At 43.4% G+C, this 22,853-nt stretch overlaps 1 protein-coding gene across 3 annotated transcripts in view; it reads left to right on the plus strand.

Moving 5' to 3' along the window:
- The window catches only part of LRBA (LPS responsive beige-like anchor protein), a 1,108,277-nt gene that overhangs the window by 972,389 nt on the left and 113,035 nt on the right, over positions 1-22,853 (plus strand). For 2 of the 3 annotated variants that reach the window (XM_063920568.1, XM_063920570.1), the window contains 2 exons: positions 3,154-3,346; positions 13,549-13,611. In XM_063920568.1, the coding sequence (XP_063776638.1) occupies positions 3,154-3,346; positions 13,549-13,611 (256 nt within the window). The remainder of the gene's footprint in view (positions 1-3,153; positions 3,347-13,548; positions 13,612-22,853) is intronic. The other variant, XM_063920569.1, reaches the window with a different exon arrangement.

Genomic DNA, 22,853 nt, shown 5'->3' on the forward strand with positions numbered 1-22,853 from the left:
CTGTTTCTGGACTTCCCTCTTAATTTATGATTTCCATCACCTGTGTTGAACTAGTTAAATGATAAGAAAGCTGTTTCTTCACAGGTGATGGCAATAATAAATTAAGAGGGAAGTCCAGAAACAGAGCATTTTGTACCTAGTGGGGCGGGTCATGTTGGAGGGTATGTAAAAGTATACAATCAACCTCTTGACTAAACAGTTAAAAGAACAATACCTATAGAATTGGTACACACATTTGTTTAGCATTTTGTTATTGTTAGGCATTTCTTATTAGCTCATAATGCCTTTTCTTTTCCTCGGGGCTATAGTGTGCACATTTTTATTTTCGCAGCAGAAATAAAAGCCATCTTGCACTGTGTTAAGTGCACCAGTCATAATATACACCAGGTGTAGTAATTAGCAGCCACATGAAGGCAGCCTATTTGTCTGGTTGGCTGCCGTTGTTGAATCCCCTTGTGCCTTCACACTATCAGATAGCTGGATTTAATTGAGGCCACATCAGATGAGGCATTACTGACACCTTTAATTGAATGAGCATCCAGGGAGAATTAACTCATAATATTGATTGGCTTTTAGCCACTTGCTCAGAAGGGTGTCTAGATGGCTTATTAGTTGCCTTTATTTACACCTTTGTGCAAAGAGTACAAACAGGGATTCTTAATGCAATATGTTTTTGTAAGTACTCTTAATAACTTTTTAAAAAGGTCTGATCGTAAAAATGCAAATGCAAATTTAATAGCTTTTTAGTATAAATAAAATAGATAAGTTTTACGCTATCACAGTACACAGTATTTTCTTTTGAACACTGAAATGGTTGAATTTCTGTACACATTTCTTTGTCTTCTGTTAATGCCTGATACTGTACTTTAAAATTGGTTTTGCCACAAAAGTGCTGTATTTTAAAATGGTGATCTTCGGCACAAGGTCAGATGGGTTTTAAAATCCTGTAATTGTCCATCATTCTTTATTCACGTTAATGTTAACTGACCTGAGCACCTTTTCACTTTAGAAAAAAACCTTTTCACTTTAGACTACAGTGGTGGTAAAACTGAGGCATTCTAAAATGCCTATCTGACCTTGCCATAAGGTGGGAATATAAGTCAGTTATAAAACAAATGCACATTTGTTTTAGTTTTTTTTTATAAATAAATGCAACATTTTTTTTTATAATTGTACAAAAAATGAAATACTGTGTACTCAAATAATTTCATTTATTTGATATCTCAGAGTGTTATATGCATCTTTTCTATAGCTCCATATTGATTTTTCCTATATTTATTTTATCAGCTATATATTCTGTTACTTGTATACTGCCCCTTATGTTGCTTCATGATCTTACACATTTTATGCTGATTATGGTTCAGCATAGGGTCATATGTATAATATTTATTTAAAGTCTGTATTCTTTGTGCAGCTTGGCGTAATCGATGTCACTCACAGCAGCAAGCCCAGTGAGGAATGAAAACCTATGAATCAATATCACTTAGAAGGCTTGCTATACAATCGATTATACAGTGTTTCCATTATTTCTTGCACTGTCATTAGTAACAAAGCATACAATGCAAAATGAGTTCTAAAATATAATTTAACTAATACATTCAAGAGAGTGTGTAATCAGCTGAAAGATGCCGTATTGTTATGATTGTCATTTGGCTGGATTAATAAAAAGGTCTTGCTTAATTAAGATGGAGATTCAGTTAGCTATAAGGTTACATCAGAACCTCTTGTGCTAATATAATGCGGTTTATTCGGGTAACAAACCTCTACAGAGGTACAAGCAAAATTAAGTGAGAGTTTCCTGCCTTTATTACCCGCAATGGGCTACACATTGCTTTGTAACCTTTCGCTTACCTTGAACCTTTCCCTTACTGTGTATCACATGACTTGTTTTGCGTGTGTTCACTATATATGTTTAGAAAAATGAGAGCTGGCTGGATTGGGGTGATGCTGACATTCATTAAGGTAGTCACAGGAAGGCACCCTATTGTGCAAAAAAAATGTTTAATAGGACAAAATATTACTATTAACTACTTGCCTGACATGGAAATGTATATTAACCCTTCCCCAGTTCTCCCTGGTGGCTGTGCCGGCTGTTAAAATGATGGTCGCAATGTTTCTGATGTTCCTCATGGTGATTAAACAAATACTAAAAAGAATAAGATTTTTTTTCTTTTTAAATAACCTCAATTTGGATACGTTTAAATACATGTTCTTCACCTAATTCACTCCTAAAAAAGCGACTATGTCTGAGATTTTTTTTGGGAACCAAAATTGTCAGTTAAGCGGTTGAGGAGGTGTTCCAGGTTTAATCTTGGCTAAAGATCCTGTATGGACACAGCAAACATCCTGGTCACTCCATACTATGAGGACTTTGATATGACCTTTTTCCATTTGCTGGCGTGGGCATTCCTGGGACAGATTAGAATGTCACAAATTATCGCACATAGTATCTGTTTGCGCAGATGTACTTGAAAATTGGGGCTACATCTGTTTCTCTAAAATAAAATCGGTTTTGGTTTGCAGTTGACGCCTGTAGATTCAATTTACACAATATTGGTTTACAATGATGTATATGTTACATGTATACATTATTATAAGCTTGGTATTGCAGCAGTTTTGCCTTGATACTGAATCTGTAAAACTGTTGGCTGTACAGAGAGCATCAAGGCACCACTGAATGCCAGTTTACTCCATAGCACAGATGGGCCTGGACCAAAAACCCTGATTTTAGGTTGAGGCGCCCACAGCTATTTGTTCAGAGGTGGTTATTTCATATGAAGGGAAAAAGTGCAGTAATTCGTAACAGTGTCTTAACAAATAGCTGTGATCTTATGCAGGTTGGACAATGCAGGTAAACTGCTGTCTGGTTGTATGGTTTTCTTTTATAGTAAGAATTCATATTCACAAGGTTATGTGTATGCACAATAACTCAGGATTGGTTACCTGGATTGTGTTGATTTCCTCACTGGGCTTGTTGCTATGGCAATTTTACTTTGCATTTGTTTCTGTCGCTGCTATAAGATGGTTTATTATAATCAGGTCTTCATTCTCTTGTCCTGTTTTCCTCCCCTGTGTTCTTTGATTTGTCTTTCTCTGTATACTTTGTTCCCTTCCTCCACTTGTGTCTGGGTTCTTGTTGTACCCACTCAACAGTATCTCCTCCTGCAGACACCACTGATGTTTACGGACCAAGCTCAGCATGATGTCATTATGGTTCTAAAGTTCCCATCCAACTCTCCCGTCACTCACGTTGCAGCGAACACTCAGCCAGGATTGGCTAGTCCTGCAGTCATTACTGTCACTGCTAACAGACTGTTTGCTGTGAACAAGTGGCACAGTCTTCCAGGTGAGTAGACGACACCCATAATACCATCTCTTACAGCTATGTCTGACTATGTTTCATGTGTTTATTTTAATAGTATGCCACAGCGAAAGCAGTATCTGGTCATGAACTGTAGATTATGTTATTGGTGCTAAGGTTGTGTGTCTTTCTAGAATGGTTTAGTAATGCTGAGTAGAAGTAATAACTACAGTTACTATAAACCAGGTTGGTGCTTCTAGGGCCTATGTGGTAGTTATGAGTCTATATGACATACAAAGTTAACCTAAGAAAACTACATGGATAAATTGGGACTAATGAATATAAAAATGCTAAATTCTGTATAAATGGGATATTTCCATTTATAGTATGCTGTCAGAAGGTGGCAGTCTTAGTATTGGGTCAGAAGCACATTATTACATTCTAACTGTATGTGGAATTCAAAGAGACATGCGGCTGATCATATTTTCCCTTCCTTTAAATAGTTTATGTATGCTACCTCCTTCAGTTAGTCACCGTTTATAGCTAATAAACCTGTAAGCTTTGTTTAAGAAGGAAGCCAATGTTTTGCCTTTTATGTGACTGGGTCTGTTTACTGTCCCAAATAGTACTACTAGTTGCACATGTTTGCCCACAAGGCTTTAGGGAAGGAAATGGGTACAGCTATGGATGTCGTGCATTAGAAAAATGCTTCTGATTTAGTAATTTAGGAATTTGGTATTATTGCATCACATAATAGCCTTTTGCTGCATCATGGTCCACTTACTTGGGCAAGTCACCTGGGCCAATTGTAGGCAACCATTAACTGATCATAATGCAATTCTATTGTTGTTGTTTTTTTGCAAATGAAATATTCTCTTGGTTTGCCTGGTAACAATGTGACTTGACCATTAATAGACCTTCAAATCAGTACAAGTTTTCAAACTGTTTACAGGAGTAAAGCTGGGTACACCCCTATACTGTACATCTATGACCCAGCCACTGAATATTTACCATGCACTGTACTATTAAATACACCCAAATAAACTTGAAATTTGCATGATGGGGGTTATTCAGAGATAGATGCAGATTTTGCTTCCACAGCAAGATCTGCATACTTATACTTACATGCTGCGGGCCGCCCCAGCACAGGGCAAGGCCATCCAGCATGTTTGTGGTGCTGCCCTGCATGTGATAATCGATTAGAGGATGAAAACTGCCTGTGCAGCCTGTCTGCGCTGGCAGGCGGTCCAGCAGCATTTTTTTTTTACTTGGAGTGGCTGCGACTGACGTCAAGCAGATGGCCCGAAAATGGTCCGGACGCACCTACGTTGTCTGGACCGCACCCACCAAATCCCACATTGACTCTTCCACGGCCACTGTCAATCACTATGCAATCCTTAGCGAAATGTTGCGCACTATAGCCGGTGCACGTGCGCAGATCCTATGGACGTGGCCGCTGCATGCGAACGCAGCGGCTGTGTCCATTTCTGAATAACCTCCTATGTGTTTAAATGGGAAGGTAGGCACATGTTTCAGGATTAGTTTCCACTGTAATTAGCTATTGGCAGGATTTTGGAACGTACTTTTAGGAGCAATTCTGGTTCTACACAAAGGAGTGCCCCACTTGCCACAGACAGCAGATCCTTGTCTACTTAAGATCATATCGGTTCTTGTGGTTTCATTTTACAGGAATCGGTATGGGATCCCGACAGTCATAATTCCGACATGCGGGATCCCGATGGCGAGTGCAGTGTGTCCCCTCGCAGGCTCGCTGTGCTCATCACGCTTCGGGCATGGTGGCGAGCTTTGCTCGCCACACTAATTTATCACCACCTCCCTGAGTGTGAATTCGGGGCCCTGGTCGGGATTTCGACTGCCAGGATTCCCTTTTTACATAGTGACATGTTAAGCATTTACCTTCACTTCTGTCACACGATAGGAAAAGTACTGTCCAGGCCACTGGATCCCAGCTGCTTACAAATAGCCTTATTTTGAGTTAGACGTGAAAGCTAATGTTTTAATGCACAGGTTCTCAAACTCGGTCCTCAGGACCCCACACAGCGCATGTTTTGCAGGTCTCCTCACAGAATCAAAAGTGAAATAATTAGCTCCACCTGTGGACCTTTTAAAATGTGTCAGTGAGTAATTAATACACCTGTGCACCTGCTGGGTTACCTGCAAAACATGCACTGTGTGGGGTCCTGAGGACCGAGTTTGAGAACCCCTGTTTTAATGCATATGCACATATGTTTGCAAAGTGCATCTTTTTTCAGTCGGGACTGCTGTGCGAATATGCACATCTAGGGGGCCGAGACTGGGGCTGGAATAGGTGACAGTTGGTGTATGCAAGCAGTGGGTGTGCAGATGCGGTCAAAGTACAGTACGGGAATGGTGTGCGAATTGCATCTAAAATGGCAGATAAACAGTCACAAACATGACTACAGATGTGTCCTCTTACATCCTTGCTGCAGTCTTGCTAAATAGCCCTTGAAGTCGCGCCATGCTGTGGCTGGACTATGTAGCTCCGAGCTTATTTTTTTTGCGGTTTTTCTTTAGCGAAAATGCATCTTAGACGCACAGTAATTAAATAGGACGCACAAGCAGCTACTACAGATTAGAACAAAAAAACACGCTTGCTCACTTGTAGCACACAGATCAAAGATGTAGGAGGACACATATGGAGAACTTGAAGCTGTGGCAGCTCTGACTCCGATGTACTGTAAGTGTAATGATAATGATGCTGTTTAGTATGTCCATTATGAGAACACACGAACACAAAAACCACTAACACAGCTGCAAAAATATTTGAATATTTTTTGTAGACACTTTACACTGCAGTGCACAAATAACGTGTGTATGTGTATATATAGGTGTGTGTCACCATACACAACTAAAAATATAGACAACAAACGCTAATTGAGGTAAACCCTCTGTGGCGCTCATATATCAAAACCGTCTCTCAAATTTACCATAGAAGGGAAGTATAAAGTCCATCAATCTTCTAAGGAGGAGGCTTACTCGATTCAGCTCTCGATGATACACATAGGGAATAAACACAAAGAAAAAGTGTGTCAGTAAAAAGACTGACACTTTTTCATTGTTTTTATTCCCTATGTGTATCATCGAGAGCTGAATCGAGTAAGCCTCCTCCTTACAAGATTGATGGACTTTATACTTACCTTCTATGGTAAATTTGAGAGACTGTTTTGATATGAGTGCCACAGAGGGTTTACCTCAATTAACATTTTGTGTGTATGTACTGGAGCAAGATCAGGATGCCACTCAGGAGCAAACCACCGTAGAAATAACCACCGGAGTCCGTCACAGAGTAAGGTTTCAGTAATCATGTCACTTTTATCAAGTCTTGCTGCAGTTACGCCAAACAGCCTCACTCGGCGCATCAGGTCCCGTACGACAGCTTGACCAAGCTTATTATTTCTGCAGCGGGGTACATTGGTTTCCACAGGGAAACATCGGGGTGTAGAGATGGATCTTGATCCAGGCACCAACAGGCTGAATCTTTAGACTGTCCCATGATGCATTGGGGCCTCCTCTATAACCCCACCTCTAGGCACTGTGAGCTCAGTTTCGAGTTGGTGCCCTGCAGAGCAGGTCACTTAACAGGGGGGCTGCACTGGGCAGCCCTGAAAAAGCTTTTACTTGAAGAATTCAAGGGCCGCAGCACTTACATGTCAGGGTGACATTCTGTGCTGAGGCTACGTCACCTCCCCAGCGGCGTCGCATACTCCCGCTGGCTCAGTTCCCAGGTACTTGCGGCGGGGATGCTCCAGCATTGAGCACATGGTCGCAGCGTGGCTGCTATGAAGGGAGGAGGTAAGAGGGTCCCCCAGGTGGAACCCACCATTAAATCGCGGTCCGATCGCATTCTAGGGAGACGGACTGCGACGTTGGCGTGGACACGGTCACCGAGCAGGGACCCCACTATATCCACCAGGGCATAGGAGTACAGGTCGAGTGTACTAATGCCTACTTTATTAAGACTCCATAGTACCAGGTGGCGAGGACAAGCATAGGGGAGACGGCGCTTGACCTGTAGCCCCTCCCCCGGCCCAGGCGCCATCTACTGCTGGTGTTCCCGCCCTGGAGCTGCCTCACACACTCCCTCACTCCCTGACTGAGACGCTGGGTGCCATCTTCTAAGCATAGCTGCGACTGGTCTCCTGAACTGCAGGGCGAGGTCTCCCTTGTAAATCCGCCTGTACATCAGCGCTGTGATTTTACAAACACTTAAATATTCTACATGTCAATATAAAGACAGCGTTCATTAAGAACAAGTTTACCTGTGCCAGAATATATTGTATGAGTATTCTGATATATACATCCTCCTGGGTACAGGAGTGGTGGTGCCGGTACCTCTGTCTCAGAGAGGCAGAGGATACTACTCAACCCTGTTTCTAGTACCGAAACCCAGTGGGTCTTTCTGGTCTATACTCAACCTCAAATCACTGAACAAATTTGTGAGAGTGTTAAAGTGCCGTATGGAAACACTGTGCTCAATTGTACTGGCCATGGAACCCGGAGACTAAATGGTATCCCTGGATATACAGGATGCTTACCTGCATATACTGTACTTATTGCCGTATCGCATCAGCAATATCTGCGGTTTGCTATTGGCAACCTTCACTATCAGTTCGAGGCTCTGCCGTTTGGACTGGCCATGGCTCCTCAGATCTTAACCAAGATTATGGCCATGATAACGGCTCATCTCCATCGCCAGGGAGTCAGGATCCTGCCATATCTGGGCGACTTGCTGATTCTGCCAAACTCCCACGATGTCCTCCTAAGTCATCTGCAACTGACGGTTAACTTCCTCCAAGCCCACTGGTGGCTCATCAACTGGAAGAAGTCCTCGCTGGTCCCAGCTCAAAGCTTGGTGCACCTGGGGACGCTGGTTGTGTGTCCCCAGCAATGCCTGTTTCTGTCTCCAGAGAAGGTCCTGAAGCTACAGGACAGGATCAGATACTTCCTCTATCGCCCAAGAGTACTAGGCCTGATGGTGTCGGCGTTCGACATTGTAGAGTACGCCCTCTGCAGAGGTTAATCCTTTCCAAGTGGGACGGCCTGCCTCGTCGGATTAGATCTCACATGATTTCCTTAACTCCGGAGGTTCGTCTGTCGCTGACCTGGTGGCTACAGTATCAGCAGTTGAGCAGAGGCCATCCCTTCTGGATCCCCAACTGGGTCCTACTGACTACAGATGCCAGTCTGAGGGGTTGGGATGCGGTGTTGGAGCAACACCCTCTTTCCAGGGTCGGTGGACCATGGAGGAATCACTCCTCCCGATAAACATTCTGGAATTGCGGACAGTGTTCAATGCTTTGTCTCTCGCCCTCCCTCTGATACAGAACAGGCGTGTTCAAGTACGGTCAGATGCCACCACGGTGGTACTCGAAGCCGCATGGCAATGATGGAAGTGTCAAAAATCCTTAGTTGGGCGGAATGCCATCTGCCAAGTATATCGTCAGTGTTCATTCCGGGAGTCCTCAACTGGGAAGCAGATTTCCTCAGTCATCAGGACGTGCACGCAGGAGAGTGGAGTCTTCATCTGGAAGTCTTTCAACTCCTAGTGGACAAGTGGGGCCTACCAGATGTAGACCTGATGGCGTCTCGACACAATCACAAAGTTCCGATCTTTGCATCAAGAACCAGGGATCCTCAAGCAGCGTTCATGGACGCGCTGGCAATTCCATGGAACTTTCGGCTGCCCTACGTGTTCCCTCCAGTGTCACTCCTGCCCAGGGTACTGCGGAAGTTCAAACAAGGAGGAATACTACTTCTAGACGCTCCAGCATGACCTAGATAGCATTGGTTCTCAGACCTGCAGAGTCTATCGATAGAGCGTCCTCTTCTACTTCCTCAACGCCCAGACCACCTCGTTCAGGGCCCTTGTGTCTACCCAGACCTAGCCAGACTGGCTTTGACGGTGTGGCTCTTGAAGCTTCACTCCTGAGTGCCAAAGGATTCTCTGAGGCGGTTACACAAACTATGCTGAAGGCCTGTAAACCAGCATCTGCACGGATTTATTACAGGGTCTGGAATTCTTCACCTGGTGTGCTGCTAAGAATTACAATGCTTACAAATTCAGTACTTCTAGACTTCTGGCCTTTCTGCAACAAGGCCTGGACTTGGGGCTTTGTTTGGCCTCCCTCAAGGTTCATATCTCTGCCTTGTTGGTGTGGTTTCAGAGAAAAATTGTCTCTATTCCTGACGTTCATACTTTCACTCAGGGTGTTTTACGGATTCAGCCTCCCTATGTACCTCCTGTGGCTCCATTGGATCTGTCTGTTGTCCTGAATGCTCTGCAAGAGTCTCCATTTGAACCTATTGAGTCAGTGGACCTTAAATGGCTCACGGTCAAGGTCCTGTTCCTACTGGCTATTGCCTCTGCTAGGAGAGTAGCAGACTTAGGCACTCTGTCCTGTCGTCCACCCTTTCTGATTTTTCACCATGATCAGGCAGTTCTTAGAACTCGTCCTGGTTATTTGCCTAAGGTGCGGTCATCTTTTCACCTTAACCAAGAGATTGTGGTTCCGGCCTTTATCTCTTCTGATTTGTCCTCCAAAAGTCTATGGATGTGGTAAGGGCTCTCCGTATCTATGTGGAGAGGACTGCCTCTATCAGGAGGTCAGATACCCTTTTTGTTCTTTTTGGTTTTCACAAACGTGGCTGGCCTGCGAATAAGCAAACATTGGCCAGATGGATTAGAATGCTGATTGCACAAGCATATGCGCAGCCTGGACTCCCAGCTCCTGCTGCTATCAAAGCCCATTCTACTCAGTTTGTTGGACCTTCTTGGGCGGCCCGTTGAGGCGCGTACGCTGAACAATTGTGCAAGGCGGCTATGTGGTCCTCAGTGAACACGTTCATTAGGTTCTATGCCTTCAATACTTCCGCCTCCCAGGATGCTTCCTTTAGACACCGGGTCCTTATACCCGCTACGGCGCGTCCCCTCCCATGAGGAACTGCTTTAGGACATCCCCGATGTTTCCCTGTGGAATACCATTGTATTCCGCTGCAGAAAGGGAGATTTATGGTATACTTACCATGGTTAAATCTCTTTCTGCGAGGTACATTGGTTCCACAGGGAGCCCGCCCTGAAGCACCTAGCTTCTTTGGGGTTTTATGGCATTAGCCGCTAATCCCTTCTCCTGTCTTGAGAACGTGGTTCTATGTGACTAACATCTACCTTCTCTTTTACCTGCTCCTGGATTGGATTGGTTAACGAAACTGAGCTCACAGTGCCTGGAGGCGGGGTAATAAAGGAGACCCCAATGCCTCCTGGGACAGCCTAAAAGCTTTAGCCTGTTGGTTCCTGGATCAAGATCCATCTCTACACCCCTATGTTTCCCTGTGGATCCAATGTACCTCGCAGAAAGAGATTTAACCATGGTAAGTCTACCATAAATCTCCTTTTTTGTGTCTTTTTCAACCGAAATTGTGTCTTATTTACAAACTGATGTAACAAACCACTTCATGAGACTGCGCTGATTCAGTTTCTGTTTACTTATTAACAGTTTCTTATACGGAGCAGCATATTCCTTTTATTGTCTGTGTGCGACTGAGGGCTAAATGTATTACTCTCCATTATGGGGTAGAAGTGGTATCTGTGCGCTGATACCACTTCCCCATACATTTATTAATGTCATGTGCCCCTTTTGTTATCAGCCCATGTATTAATGCTATGCGCCTCTGTCATTATCGGCACTGCTATCATTTAGAGAGCACGCTGATATGCAGGGCAATGTGTTCCGACACCTACAGCTATCGATTTCAACAGCTGCAGTTGCCGTACACCACAGCCAGGGGTAGCGTTGTCCCTAGCTGCTGCAGCTGCTGGCTATGGGCTGAATGTGAAATCTCGTGATAGTAGTAAGATCTCACACATGCACGCTGCAGCTCGCCAGGCAAGAAGACACAGCGCATCAGCACAAAGCTGATGTGCTGTGTGTTCACCGAGGGGGGGTTCGGTTACAAGTTCATACATTTTGTCGATGTTCCTTCCTGCTTCGGTAGGCAAAGCAGGACGTGTTATAGGGGCATAATCCCCATGAGTCTTTCAATTTGTATGTGCTGTGTTTGGCTTTTATTTACTCCACGTTCCTCTGCTTTGAATACAGACTCACACACAGATATACAAGTGTCGCATATCAAATTAGTCCATGCAGTCTCGCGAAGCAGCTTTTCACATACATTTGCAACTAAAATGCATGTTTGCTATTTGTACACGTGACATATTGAGGCTAGGTCTGTGAGGACACATTTGTACTTCACATTTAAATCGGATGTGGAACCTTTGGCCCTCCAGCTGTTGTTGAACTACACATAGCAGCATGCCTTGCTACAATTCTGCTATTTGGCCATGCTAAAACTGTTGCAGGGCATGCTGGGATGTGTAGTTCAACAATAGCTGGAGGGCCATAGGTTCCCCATCCCTGTTTTACATGTTTCAAGCCGCTTGGGCTCTTCTTAGTAGCGCTGTCCGTCCATTATCCCCTTTAGTGGTGAACTTATTTGTACAATGTTACATCTCCTGGGGGGAGGGGGGGTTAAATTACCTGCTCGCTGCCAGGGGTTTCATGCGCTGGGTGTCATGCTTGTTGCCATGGGTTTCACGCGCTGGGTGTCATGCTCGTTGCCAGGGGTTTCATGCTCTGAGATCCATGCTCGTTGCTAAGGGTAATGCTCATTGCATGTGGGGTGTACTCTCCCCCTCATCTCTCTTCTCTAGTAGTCCGATCAGGACTGAGGAATTACATGGTTGCGTCATGACGCAACCGCGCCGTGACGTCACGACACAATTGCGTAATTCTGCAAAACTGTCGCCCTAATCGGACTACTAGGGAAAAGGGAGGAGGAGCATCTGACATGCCCCGAAAATCTTCTGGGAGAGCCAGTCTGTCTAGTGCAGCTGGCTCTGGAGATTTTCTGGGCATGCCACTTAAGTGGTTATTAACATACCCAGATACATCAAGGCAATGAAGTTGCAGCTCCAGATCTGTGTTTTAGGAAACTCTGAATAGGTCACATAAATGCAGCCTTTTAACTACAGTATTTGTTTGTCACTCTGAATAAGGCCTAATATGTACAGTGCAATTCTGCACACCATAATGCTGAACCGCAACCACGTCAATAAGACGTGACCTGCTGCATATTACATTTCTGTTAAGAATAGTATACAGTTACAGATGTGCCCTCCTACACCTAGTCTCAATACGCCATGCAGCGCATGATGCTGGTGCAAGTGGGCTTTGCAGAGCGGTGTAGCTTCTTTTTTGCATCTTTTTCGCCTGATTGTTCTGTTCATCTTAAGCTGGGTGGTACACACTTGTCCAATCCTTGGCAGATCAGACTGTTTATCCTGCTGCGGACCTGCTTGCAGATTCTACAGCCAATCCTCGCTACACCAATTTTTAAGCAGCCCGATCTGTGTCTGCTGAAAAAAATTAATTTGGCTGTGGGAGAAGGGGGATTTATTTGTGAGGAATGTTAAATAATAATATGGGTACAGCATTTTAATGTTTCAAAAAATAAAAAAAGCTTAAAACAAAAGGCATAACTAGCTCCGGGCTCTTTGAGCTAGCATTGGTCCTAATAATTTGGGGAACAAATATGTAGGGGTCCCCCATATTTAATGAACCAGCACCCGGTTCTTGGACCTATCTCCATTTCTAACAATGTAGGGAACAAAATAAGTAGGGGTCCCCCATATTTTCAGAACCAGCACTGGGCTCCACTAGCATGGGGGTAATGCCACAGCCGGGGGACGCACTTGACGGGGTCCTATGGCCGTAGCATTAATCCCCCCCTAAAAAAAAGCAACGGTATCATAGCACTTTATACATATTCAGATCGTTGCACACAGATATACAAGTGCCTCATATCAAATTTAATACGTGATTTTGTTGCATCGCATTGCGATTAGGGGGACACATTTGGGTAAAAGACGCTCGGCGCAAAAATACTAACATGGGACCTGCTGCACAAAGAAGGGATATTTGCCGTGACTGCAGCAATAGTGTATGAGGACACATCTGTGTATGTACGATACGTCCATGCTTTGTGTTGATCTGAATCAGTCTCCCTTTTGTCTTTTTCTTTGTGTGTATTTACCTCAGACTATCCCTGTCATCTTTGTCTGTGTTTCTCTTTATTTTTATCCTATACACGTATTTGTGTTTAATATTGTAGAATTGACATTGTACTAAACCATTTTTCCCTCTCTTTAGCCCATCAAGGTGCTGTGCAGGACCAGCCGTACCAGCTGCCGGTGGAGATCGATCCTCTCATAGGTCTGTCATTTCCTCCTCTCTCTGCGATTCATTAAGCTCTGTATGGTAGCCCTGAAGTGTAGATTACTGTTGTTTTTCACTTGCCAGTTGCCTGGAATGGAATTCTCCTGATAAACCATTTGCATGCAAATTGGAATGCAATGAGCTGTGGCTATGCTGGTATTTCATCAACTCCCCCTCGTTGGCTTGCCTAATTTGAACAGGCCTAGGACGTGTGTCACCGAAAATTAATATGGATGCCGTAATAATGTGTGATTGAGAATGGCGCATGAAACACTGTCAGGATAATATTGGATCTTTTCATCACTCAGACTTGTTGATGAGCGGGAGCGAGGCCCTGTTATGATGAATTGGCACTCAGTAATGTGCTGGAGCTGCAGTTTTTTTTTCCTAGGGAAATTTTCATTATAACACTAAGGTTCTTCACTTTACGGAGAAATAAAACCTTGGTGTTAAGGCTTCATTGTTAAATTTAATCCCCCTCCTTCATGGTCCTGCCTTATATGCATTGCATATTAATGTCTACTTAGTTAGATACAGCTTCTGTACTAATACTTGTATGAGTATATACAGCAATGGAGTATGTATGATTATGTCAAATCTGGAAACAGTGTGGTAGATTAGGGTTTCCTGTTCCTTACCCATACATAAATTAACCTTTTGTTATGCAGTTGATTTATAATATACAAGAAAATACCTTTTTTTTGGCGCACAAATGTGCAAAGAGCTTTATCTTTGCAGCTTGAGGTAAATAGATGTGAGGGCAGCATATTATGTGAAGTACTGTCTCGTCTTTCTCTGTCATAGCCTGCTCTTCCCTTATGTGAGGAGTCAGGATGATGAGCAGTGAGATATGGTTTTATCCTCCTCAGAAGTGGAGAGCAGTCTCTCTGTGACTTATGGCGTGTTCTCCGACTGATGTGGAGGGGATGGAAATGGATGAGCCGCAGTTCATTATCATAGAGTTTGCTAGGCTTCCCCATCATTAAGTCCCCTGATAATAGTAAAGGAACGGCAGGAAAGCTTGCTAGCTACAAAAGCACATTTCTTCCTGACTTGAAATCCCACAGTCTGCTCAGCAGTTATGTTTCTATATTCTGGGTATTTTATGTACACATTATTTTGTCATTCCAAACAGCTATAAACAATCTTTTAGAAATGTGTGAGTGGGTTGATTGGATGACCATTTTACACTGATGTAGTGTTATGCAAGTTAATACACAGAACATAAGCTGCACAAACGCATTACCGCTTTCACGCTAATGCGGTTTACTGTACACACCTCACATATTTGCCAAACGATGATGGGGACGAGGCCATACGATCCAGAGAATATCCAGTTTTGAGCATGCATGCTACACAATTATTGAGCCGAGAAAAAGCACCTCATTGTTGATTTAAATACAAACACACAAAATGTGGTGATTTAACATGAACTATCTGCAGGAATTGCGAGCACGACTGTTGCATTTCCATACACACTACACTTTCAGTCCAGTATATTGCCATTCGACCCAATAAATGTTCTGCAGCAGTCTTCATATCGGGACCCAATAACCCTGGTTTAAGGTGCAGCATACACACTATCGGATACTCGAGACGAACGGTCGGAAATTGGCTTTTTGCCCCAATTATTTATTAGTGTGTATCCAGCTTTACGCTAACTGGCACTTCAATGACCTATCATAAGTGGTCGTATCAGCGTAAACCCATTCACTATGCACAACAGATGATAATTGTACTGTGTAAAGTACAGGGTAATACACTCCCTACTCTAAATTCTACAGATATTAGCTGCTACTGAATAGTTCTGTGATCTTATAAAAGCACAAGGCTGTAGGTCACAGACACCTTTAAAGACAAAGGCTGAGGGGCACTCTGTAATACTTAACATATAATATGTCCTTAGCAATGCTTCAATACATAAAAGCAATCATTCTCATTTTTGTCTTATCTGTACATTTAATGAAATGTGTAGGTGTGTAGTACATTAACAGCGGGAAACGGTCATTAGGTCGACCACTATTGGTCGACATGCATTAGGTCAACCACTATTGGTCGACATGCATTAGGTCGACAGAGTCACTAGGTCGACATGGTCATTAGGTCAACATGTACTAGGTCGACAGTTCAAACGGTCGACATGAGTTTTTCACATTTGTTTAAATTTTTGAACTTTTTCATACATTACGGTCCACGTGGACTGCAATTGGGAACAGTAACCTGTGCCGAGCGCAGCGGTAGCAGAGTGAGGCACCTTGCCCGAAGCATAGCGAGCGGACACTAATTGGGGTTCCCACGTCACTTTATGAAGAAAACGACACCCAAAAGAAAAGAAAACCTCATGTCGACCTTTTGGCCTGTCGACCTAGTGACCCTGTTGACCTAATGCATGTCGACCAATAGTGGTCGACCTAAGTTGTCGATCCAACGACTCATACCCTTAAAGGTGCATACACACGGAGCGATATAACTGAGCGATTTTGACTATATAGTCAAAATCGCTCAGAAAGTTAGTGCAGATCGCTCCGTGTGTACACAGCCAGCGATAGCGATGCGCGTCCCCGCTAGGTCGCTATCGCTGGGAAAAATAGTCAGTGCAGGCAAGTCAATTTTGACTATGTCGCTGCAAAAGTTAGGCAAAATCGCTAACACTTTAAGAGGCCAGCGATTTTGCCCAGCGATAGCGATGTGCAGGCGGCGGTGGTGCGGGCGGCGGCGGGTTGCGGTGGCGGTGTGGGCGGCGGCGGGTTGCGGTGTGTTGCGGTGTGGGCGGTGCGGGCGGCGGCGGTGCGGGCGGCGGCGGGTTGCGGCAGCGGTGCGGGCGGGGGAAATTTACCTTTCTATTGCAGAGTTTGGCAGCGGAGCGGTACCAGTTTCAAAAATGGCGCCTCAGCGTCATTTTTGAAATTCAAGATGGCCGCCGCGAGCCAATCACGGCTCGCCGCGTCATCGCCCCGCCCCCTCCCGCTGACTTATATAAGCCAGCGCGAGGCAGCGGCTGTCAGTCCGACGGCGGAGGAGGAGCGGAGAAGAGCTCCTGAAGACGCCGTGGAAGTCCTGGATGGGCGGCGGCTATGCAAAAGAGCTTAGCAGCCGCCGCCCACCAGGTGAAGATGCCGGAGCAAGACCACAGAAGCCCTGGGGAGGTGGCGCCCCCCCAGGTGAAGACGCCGGAAGCCCTGGGAAGGCGGCGGCCATGCAAAAGAGCTTAAAGGCTGCCGCCCCCAGGTGAAGACCCAGTTTAATAAAGGATTTTTAAAAGAATGTGTTGTGTTTTTTTTTTTATATTTTCTTTACAGGTGGACTACAGGTGCCAGCGGGCCCTTTATGTCCGGGCATGCTGGCACTTGTGGTTCTCCAAGTGCCAACATGCTGGGGCAGGCTTGCTGGGACCTGTAGGCCTCCTGTAAAGAACAATATTACTATTGAAAGGCTATCAGCCTCCCATCCACCGGGCCACGGATGGGGGGGACAGCCTCGGGCTTCACCCCTGGCCCTTGGGTGGCTGGAGGGGGGGGACTCCTTGATTTAAGGGGTCCTCACTCCTCCAGTGTACCCCGGCCAGGGGTGACTAGTTGGGGGGGTAATGGCACGGCCGCAGGGACCAATATAAACGTGTCCCCCGGCTGTGGCATTATCTCCCTGGCTAGTGGAGCCCGGTGCTGGTTTGGAAAATACGGGGGACCCCTATGTCTTTTGTCCCCCGTATTTTTTAAACCAGGACCGGACGCAGAGCCCGGTGCTGGTTGTCTAAATATGGGGGAACCCTACTCATTTTTTCCTCTGTATTTTAACAACCAGGACTGGCTCAAAGAGCCCGAGGCTGGTTTTCCATAGGAGGGGGGACCCCACGCAAATTTTTTTTTTTACTTTCAGCTATTTAAATACCAGCCACCCTGTAAAATCGTCCTATATATGACACTCATCCCCTTATTTAAATGAGATAGTCAAAATCTCCCATAGCCAAAATCTCTTGCATAGTTAGACAAAATCTCTGGTAAAGTTAGTCAAAATCTCCTACTGCCAGTTCAAGGGAAAAGTTAGTCAAAATCTCTCATAGCCAAAATCTCTCCGTGTGTATGCACCTTAACAGCCATTCCCTTTAAGATAGATATTTTTTCTGCAGCCTATTTATATACAGTACAAACTTTTTGTTGTTGTTGTTGTTAAAGGCCTGACAGTCACAGGAAAATGGAATATGTGGAATATTCTGGCCAATCTGAGACTGTTTAGGGAAAGCTGGGAAGAAAGAACAGGGACAAGGCAATGTCACGAAGGAGCTTTCTTTATGTAATGTTAGTCAAGATGTAAATCAGAACAAGCGGTTCTGGAAAATAACAAGCCTGATGGCACCCGCAGAGAAGAGAGGCATTTACTTACTGAAGAGTTCTCTGCAGAACAAAATGGAATGAAGGAGTATTGATGTTTCAGCTACTTTCGTTTTTCCCAGAGCATAAACATATCCTTTTCTCTTGTATAACTCATGTCTGCAGTGTGTTCTCACTTTCATCTCTTATAAAGTGTATTAACCTTGAGACTGGGAGTATCAGACATGTTTGTACATGCGTATCCCTACTGCTACTTGATAAGTCACATGTGATGAAACGCAGGCGGTCATGAACATTAGCATGTTTCTTTATGCAATACAAATATTTTTATGGACCACTTTTATCCTGTGTTTTTCTGTATGCCAGCCTTGGTAAGAATTTAAATGCGTTTTCTGCCAAATGAATACATTAAGCAGGTCCAATGAAGAAATTAGTCCCCTGTAGAGGATCAATAGGACTCGGTCAGTACAGCTCAAAAATCGAGTAGTTAGAAATATCATTATCCCAAGTTATTGTAATAAAAAAATGAAGACTCCGTTTCTGATGACTAGTATCCTGGACAGGGGATGCAGTCAATTTGCCAGCAGTCAGGATCCTGTCGTTCAGGATACCGACACCAAAGTCCTGCCAGCCGGAATCCCAGCGCACCAGGGCTATTCCCAATTTTGAGTGTCCACAACACTCAATAGAGTGGGCATAGATCCTGTGGCGAGCCACCAAGCCCAAAGCGCAGCGGGCCAGCAAGGGGACTGTTAGCGCTAGCCTTGTTACTGGCATTCTGTCGGGATATGGACAGTCTGCATTCTGTCTGCCGGTAATACATACCAAATCCTCTGTACAGTTTGCAGTAACTACTAACAACAGAGCCACCTTCTATTTACACACATTGGTGGATAAAACGTATTTGTCGCCACCTGGGGGAGGGGGTGGTTGGTACTTGACAGACTACATATATTCACCTGTTCATCTTCTGACTTTCAACTTCTCCATAAACAGGGATGATGAGATCTGGTGATTATTCTTATAGGTAAATCCTTCCACCAAAGGCACCCAAGATGCAAAGCCTAAGGCCATTCATTTTGTAGTATAATATCCATTTAATGCACTTTAAAATAGCTCACATATTCTTAAATAAAAATTAATTCTTGAAAGCATGTAAGTAACCACCAGCCACAACAGATGTTATGCGCAAGTCCACAATACCTCTCACCGGGATGTAAGCTCTTGGTGGAAGTGTGTGTGTCGTGGTAGTATAGCTACCTACTGCCATCCAATGCATTTCAACACAACGACTTCTTTAAGGATGTGGTCTACGCCTGATATGTGCAATTTTTATTTCATTAAAATAGTTTTAAATATTACTACACTATAAGTGCCCCCTTGGGAGGGGTGTATGTATGTATATGTAAATATATAATATATACACAGTCAGGTCCATAAATATTGGGACATCGACACAATTCTCATATTTGGGGCTCTATACACCACCACAATGGATTTCAAATGAAACAAACAAGATGTGCTTTAACTGCAGACTTTCCGCTTTAATTTGAGGGTATTTACATCTAAATCAGGTGAACAGTGTAGGAATTGCAACGGTTTCTATATGTGCCTCCCACTTTTTAAGGGACCAAAAGAAATGGGAATGAGAATTGTGTCGACGTCCCAATATTTATGGACCTGAAATATATAAATATATATATATATATATATATATATATATATATATATATGTGTGTATATATATATGTGTGTGTGTATGTATATATATATATGTATATATATATGTATGTGTATATATATATATATATATATATGTATAGTACATGGAAGCAGCCCGGCACTCCGTTGTCCCCATGGGGGTATTGCTCCGGTGCCCTCCTGGGGGTATGGCAACCCCAATATACACAAAAAAGAGAGGGACGGCGGCACTCAGTCTTTCACTTTCAGAAGTATTAAAGCAAAGGGTGCATTTATTCGTCAACATTTCGGGGGACGAACCCCCTTCTTCAGGACACTGCAAACTAGTGATTGTACAACAAAAAACAACTTAAATACCTTACCTGTACCGCGAACGCAGGTACATCCAATGGTCAGAATTGTATTGTACAGCAACAGCAAATGAACAACGTAGCTGTTGGCATATACAGGTTGAGTATCCCATATCCAAATATCCAAAATACGGAATATTCCGAAATACGTACTTTTTTGACTGAGAGTGAGATAGTGAAACCTTTGTTTTCTGATGGCTCAATGTACACAAACTTTGTTTAATACACAAAGTTATTAAAAATATTGTATTAAATGACCTTCAGGCTGTGTATAAGGTCTATATGAAACATAAGTGAATTGTGTGAATGTAGACACACTTTGTTTAATGCACAAAGTTATAAAAAATATTGGCTAAAATGACCCTCAGGCTGTGTGTATAAGGTGTATATGAAACATAAATGAATTGTGTAAATGTACACACACTTTGTTTTATGCAAAAAGTTATAAAAAATATTGGCTAAAATGACCCTCAGGCTGTGTGTATAAGGTGTATATAAAACATAAATGAATTGTGTGAATGTACACACACTTTGTTTTATGCAAAAAGTTATAAAAAATATTGGCTAAAATGACCTTCAGGCTGTGTGTATAAGGTGTATATGTAACATAAATGCATTCTGTGCTTAGATTTAGGTCTCATCACCATGATATCTCCTTATGGTATGTCATTATTCCAAAATACGGAAAAATCCGATATCCAAAATACTTCTGGTCCCAAGCATTTTGGATAAGGGATACTCAACCTGTATAGGCAAATGTTTGTGACTTAAGTTTCATATACAAAATTATGCTGCTCCTTTCGTATATGGGGGGTAATTCTGAGTTGATCGCAGCAGGAACTTTGCTAGCAGTTGGGCAAAACCATGTGCACTGCAGGGGGGCAGATATAACATGTGCAGAGAGAGTTAGATTTGGGTGGGTTATTTTGTTTCTTTTCCGGGCTAAATACTGGCTGCTTTATTTTTACACTGCAATTTAGATTGCAGATTTAACACACCACACCCAAATCTAACTCTCTCTGCACATGTTATATCTGCCTCCCCTGCAGTGCACATGGTTTTGCTCAACTGCTAACAAAGTTCCTGCTGCAATCAACTCAGAATGACCCCCATGATTATGTGCTGCTGCACTGCATATGGACCTTGATAAACATTTGCCTATATATGTAAACAGCTATGTTGTTCATTTGCTGTTGTTGTACAATACAATTTTGACCATTGGAACTGCTGAGTGACGCCTCCCTTCTTCTATCTATCTATCTATCTATCTATCTATCTATCTATCTATATATATATATGTATATATATATATTTATTTTAGAAGGGATATCAGATGGGGGGGGAAATGAACGCAGTGTGTAATCTCCCAGGCAAGAGCAGTCTTTTACGATGGTCGTGGTGCGATTAGGGCTGTTTACAACTGAATAATAGTTTTGAAACTTTAGATGGGAAAAAATGACCTGTATGAGAAAGCACTCGTAATGCTGTCATTCAGATTCTCAGAGCAATAATCCAAATCCCTGGCTGGGATAAACTACAATACTGACTTGTTTACCCGCCAAGGGAACACATTATTGCCTCGTAAAGAAACAACAGTCCTTATTATTCACACTGCATCGAAAGCAAAATTCAGAGCAGACACTTTATGGTCATATCAACCTGCATTATTTTTTGCAACATTTTAGCGTACAGATACTTATATTCCTGGCACTTAATATGAGAAGAACAAACTCAGAAGTTTTAGGGACAAATATGTTGTTGAGTGCTATGTACATACCTGGATTTTTCTTTGCTGTAGGTACACTTAATAGTCATTATGATCTTAGTTGTAAGAATTCTACTTTCAATGAAAATTTGCTGAAATACAAATATTATAATGATACTTAAGTATTACATAAGTAATGTACTCTAATTAGATATCACCGGTGGATTTACAGATATAGCCATTTATATGGGATCGGTATGGGATCCCGGAGGTCAGGAGGCCAACAGCAGGAACCCAACAGCCAGATTTGCGTCTGCGAGCGCAGCGGGTTCCCGCTTGGGCTTGCCATGCTTTGGGCCCGTTGACGATATTCCCCCTCGGGTGATGGCGTGGACCACCACCCAAGTGGGAATACCAGGCTTGGGTCGGGATTCCGACCGCCGGCATTTCCCCGGCTGTCTGTATTTCGACCGCCGGAATCACTACACCCGGTAATTTATCCGCATACCATTTATATTTGTATCTATCAGTGAAGGGGAAAAGAAAGGTAAACCATTGAGGAAATATTTATAATTTCCCATAGTGTAACTTACATATCTGCTAGAGGAACAGTACTGCATTCGCCATGTGAATGATAGGATCACAGTCTATGGATTCGGTTTGCTTTCATATCTTGACACCATTGATTTAAACCATAGGAGAATTAGAGAGCCCATACCTTGTATCAAGCCTTCAACTATGAACTTTGTTTTTACATTGTGATTCCAATGGAAAAAAAAGTATAGCAATTGTAAACAACAAAACATTACTACTGCTTTGTTAAATTAGCATACCATTTAATACCCATTGGCACTATACGTCCCAAAAAATTGTAAATGCATTGAGGATATACATTTGCCATCTCTGTAATACATATTGTGAGCAGATCAGGGTACGGGTGCCCTCTCGGGGTAGATGGGCACCTCCAAACACATAGCAGCCAGGAAAACAGCACACTAGTCCAGGGTTTTCGTGCAATCTTGCCATGGCTAATTTTATTGTGCAGTATAAAAACAAAACATAAAAATAAATCCTAGCCTGCCTGGGCACTAACTAAACATAATAGATTCCCTCTCTGAGTGGTAGGACCTAATGCACCTACCACAAACATAGACA

Source organism: Pseudophryne corroboree, chromosome 1 (assembly GCF_028390025.1).
Source record: "Pseudophryne corroboree isolate aPseCor3 chromosome 1, aPseCor3.hap2, whole genome shotgun sequence".
Taxonomy (NCBI): domain Eukaryota; kingdom Metazoa; phylum Chordata; class Amphibia; order Anura; family Myobatrachidae; genus Pseudophryne; species Pseudophryne corroboree.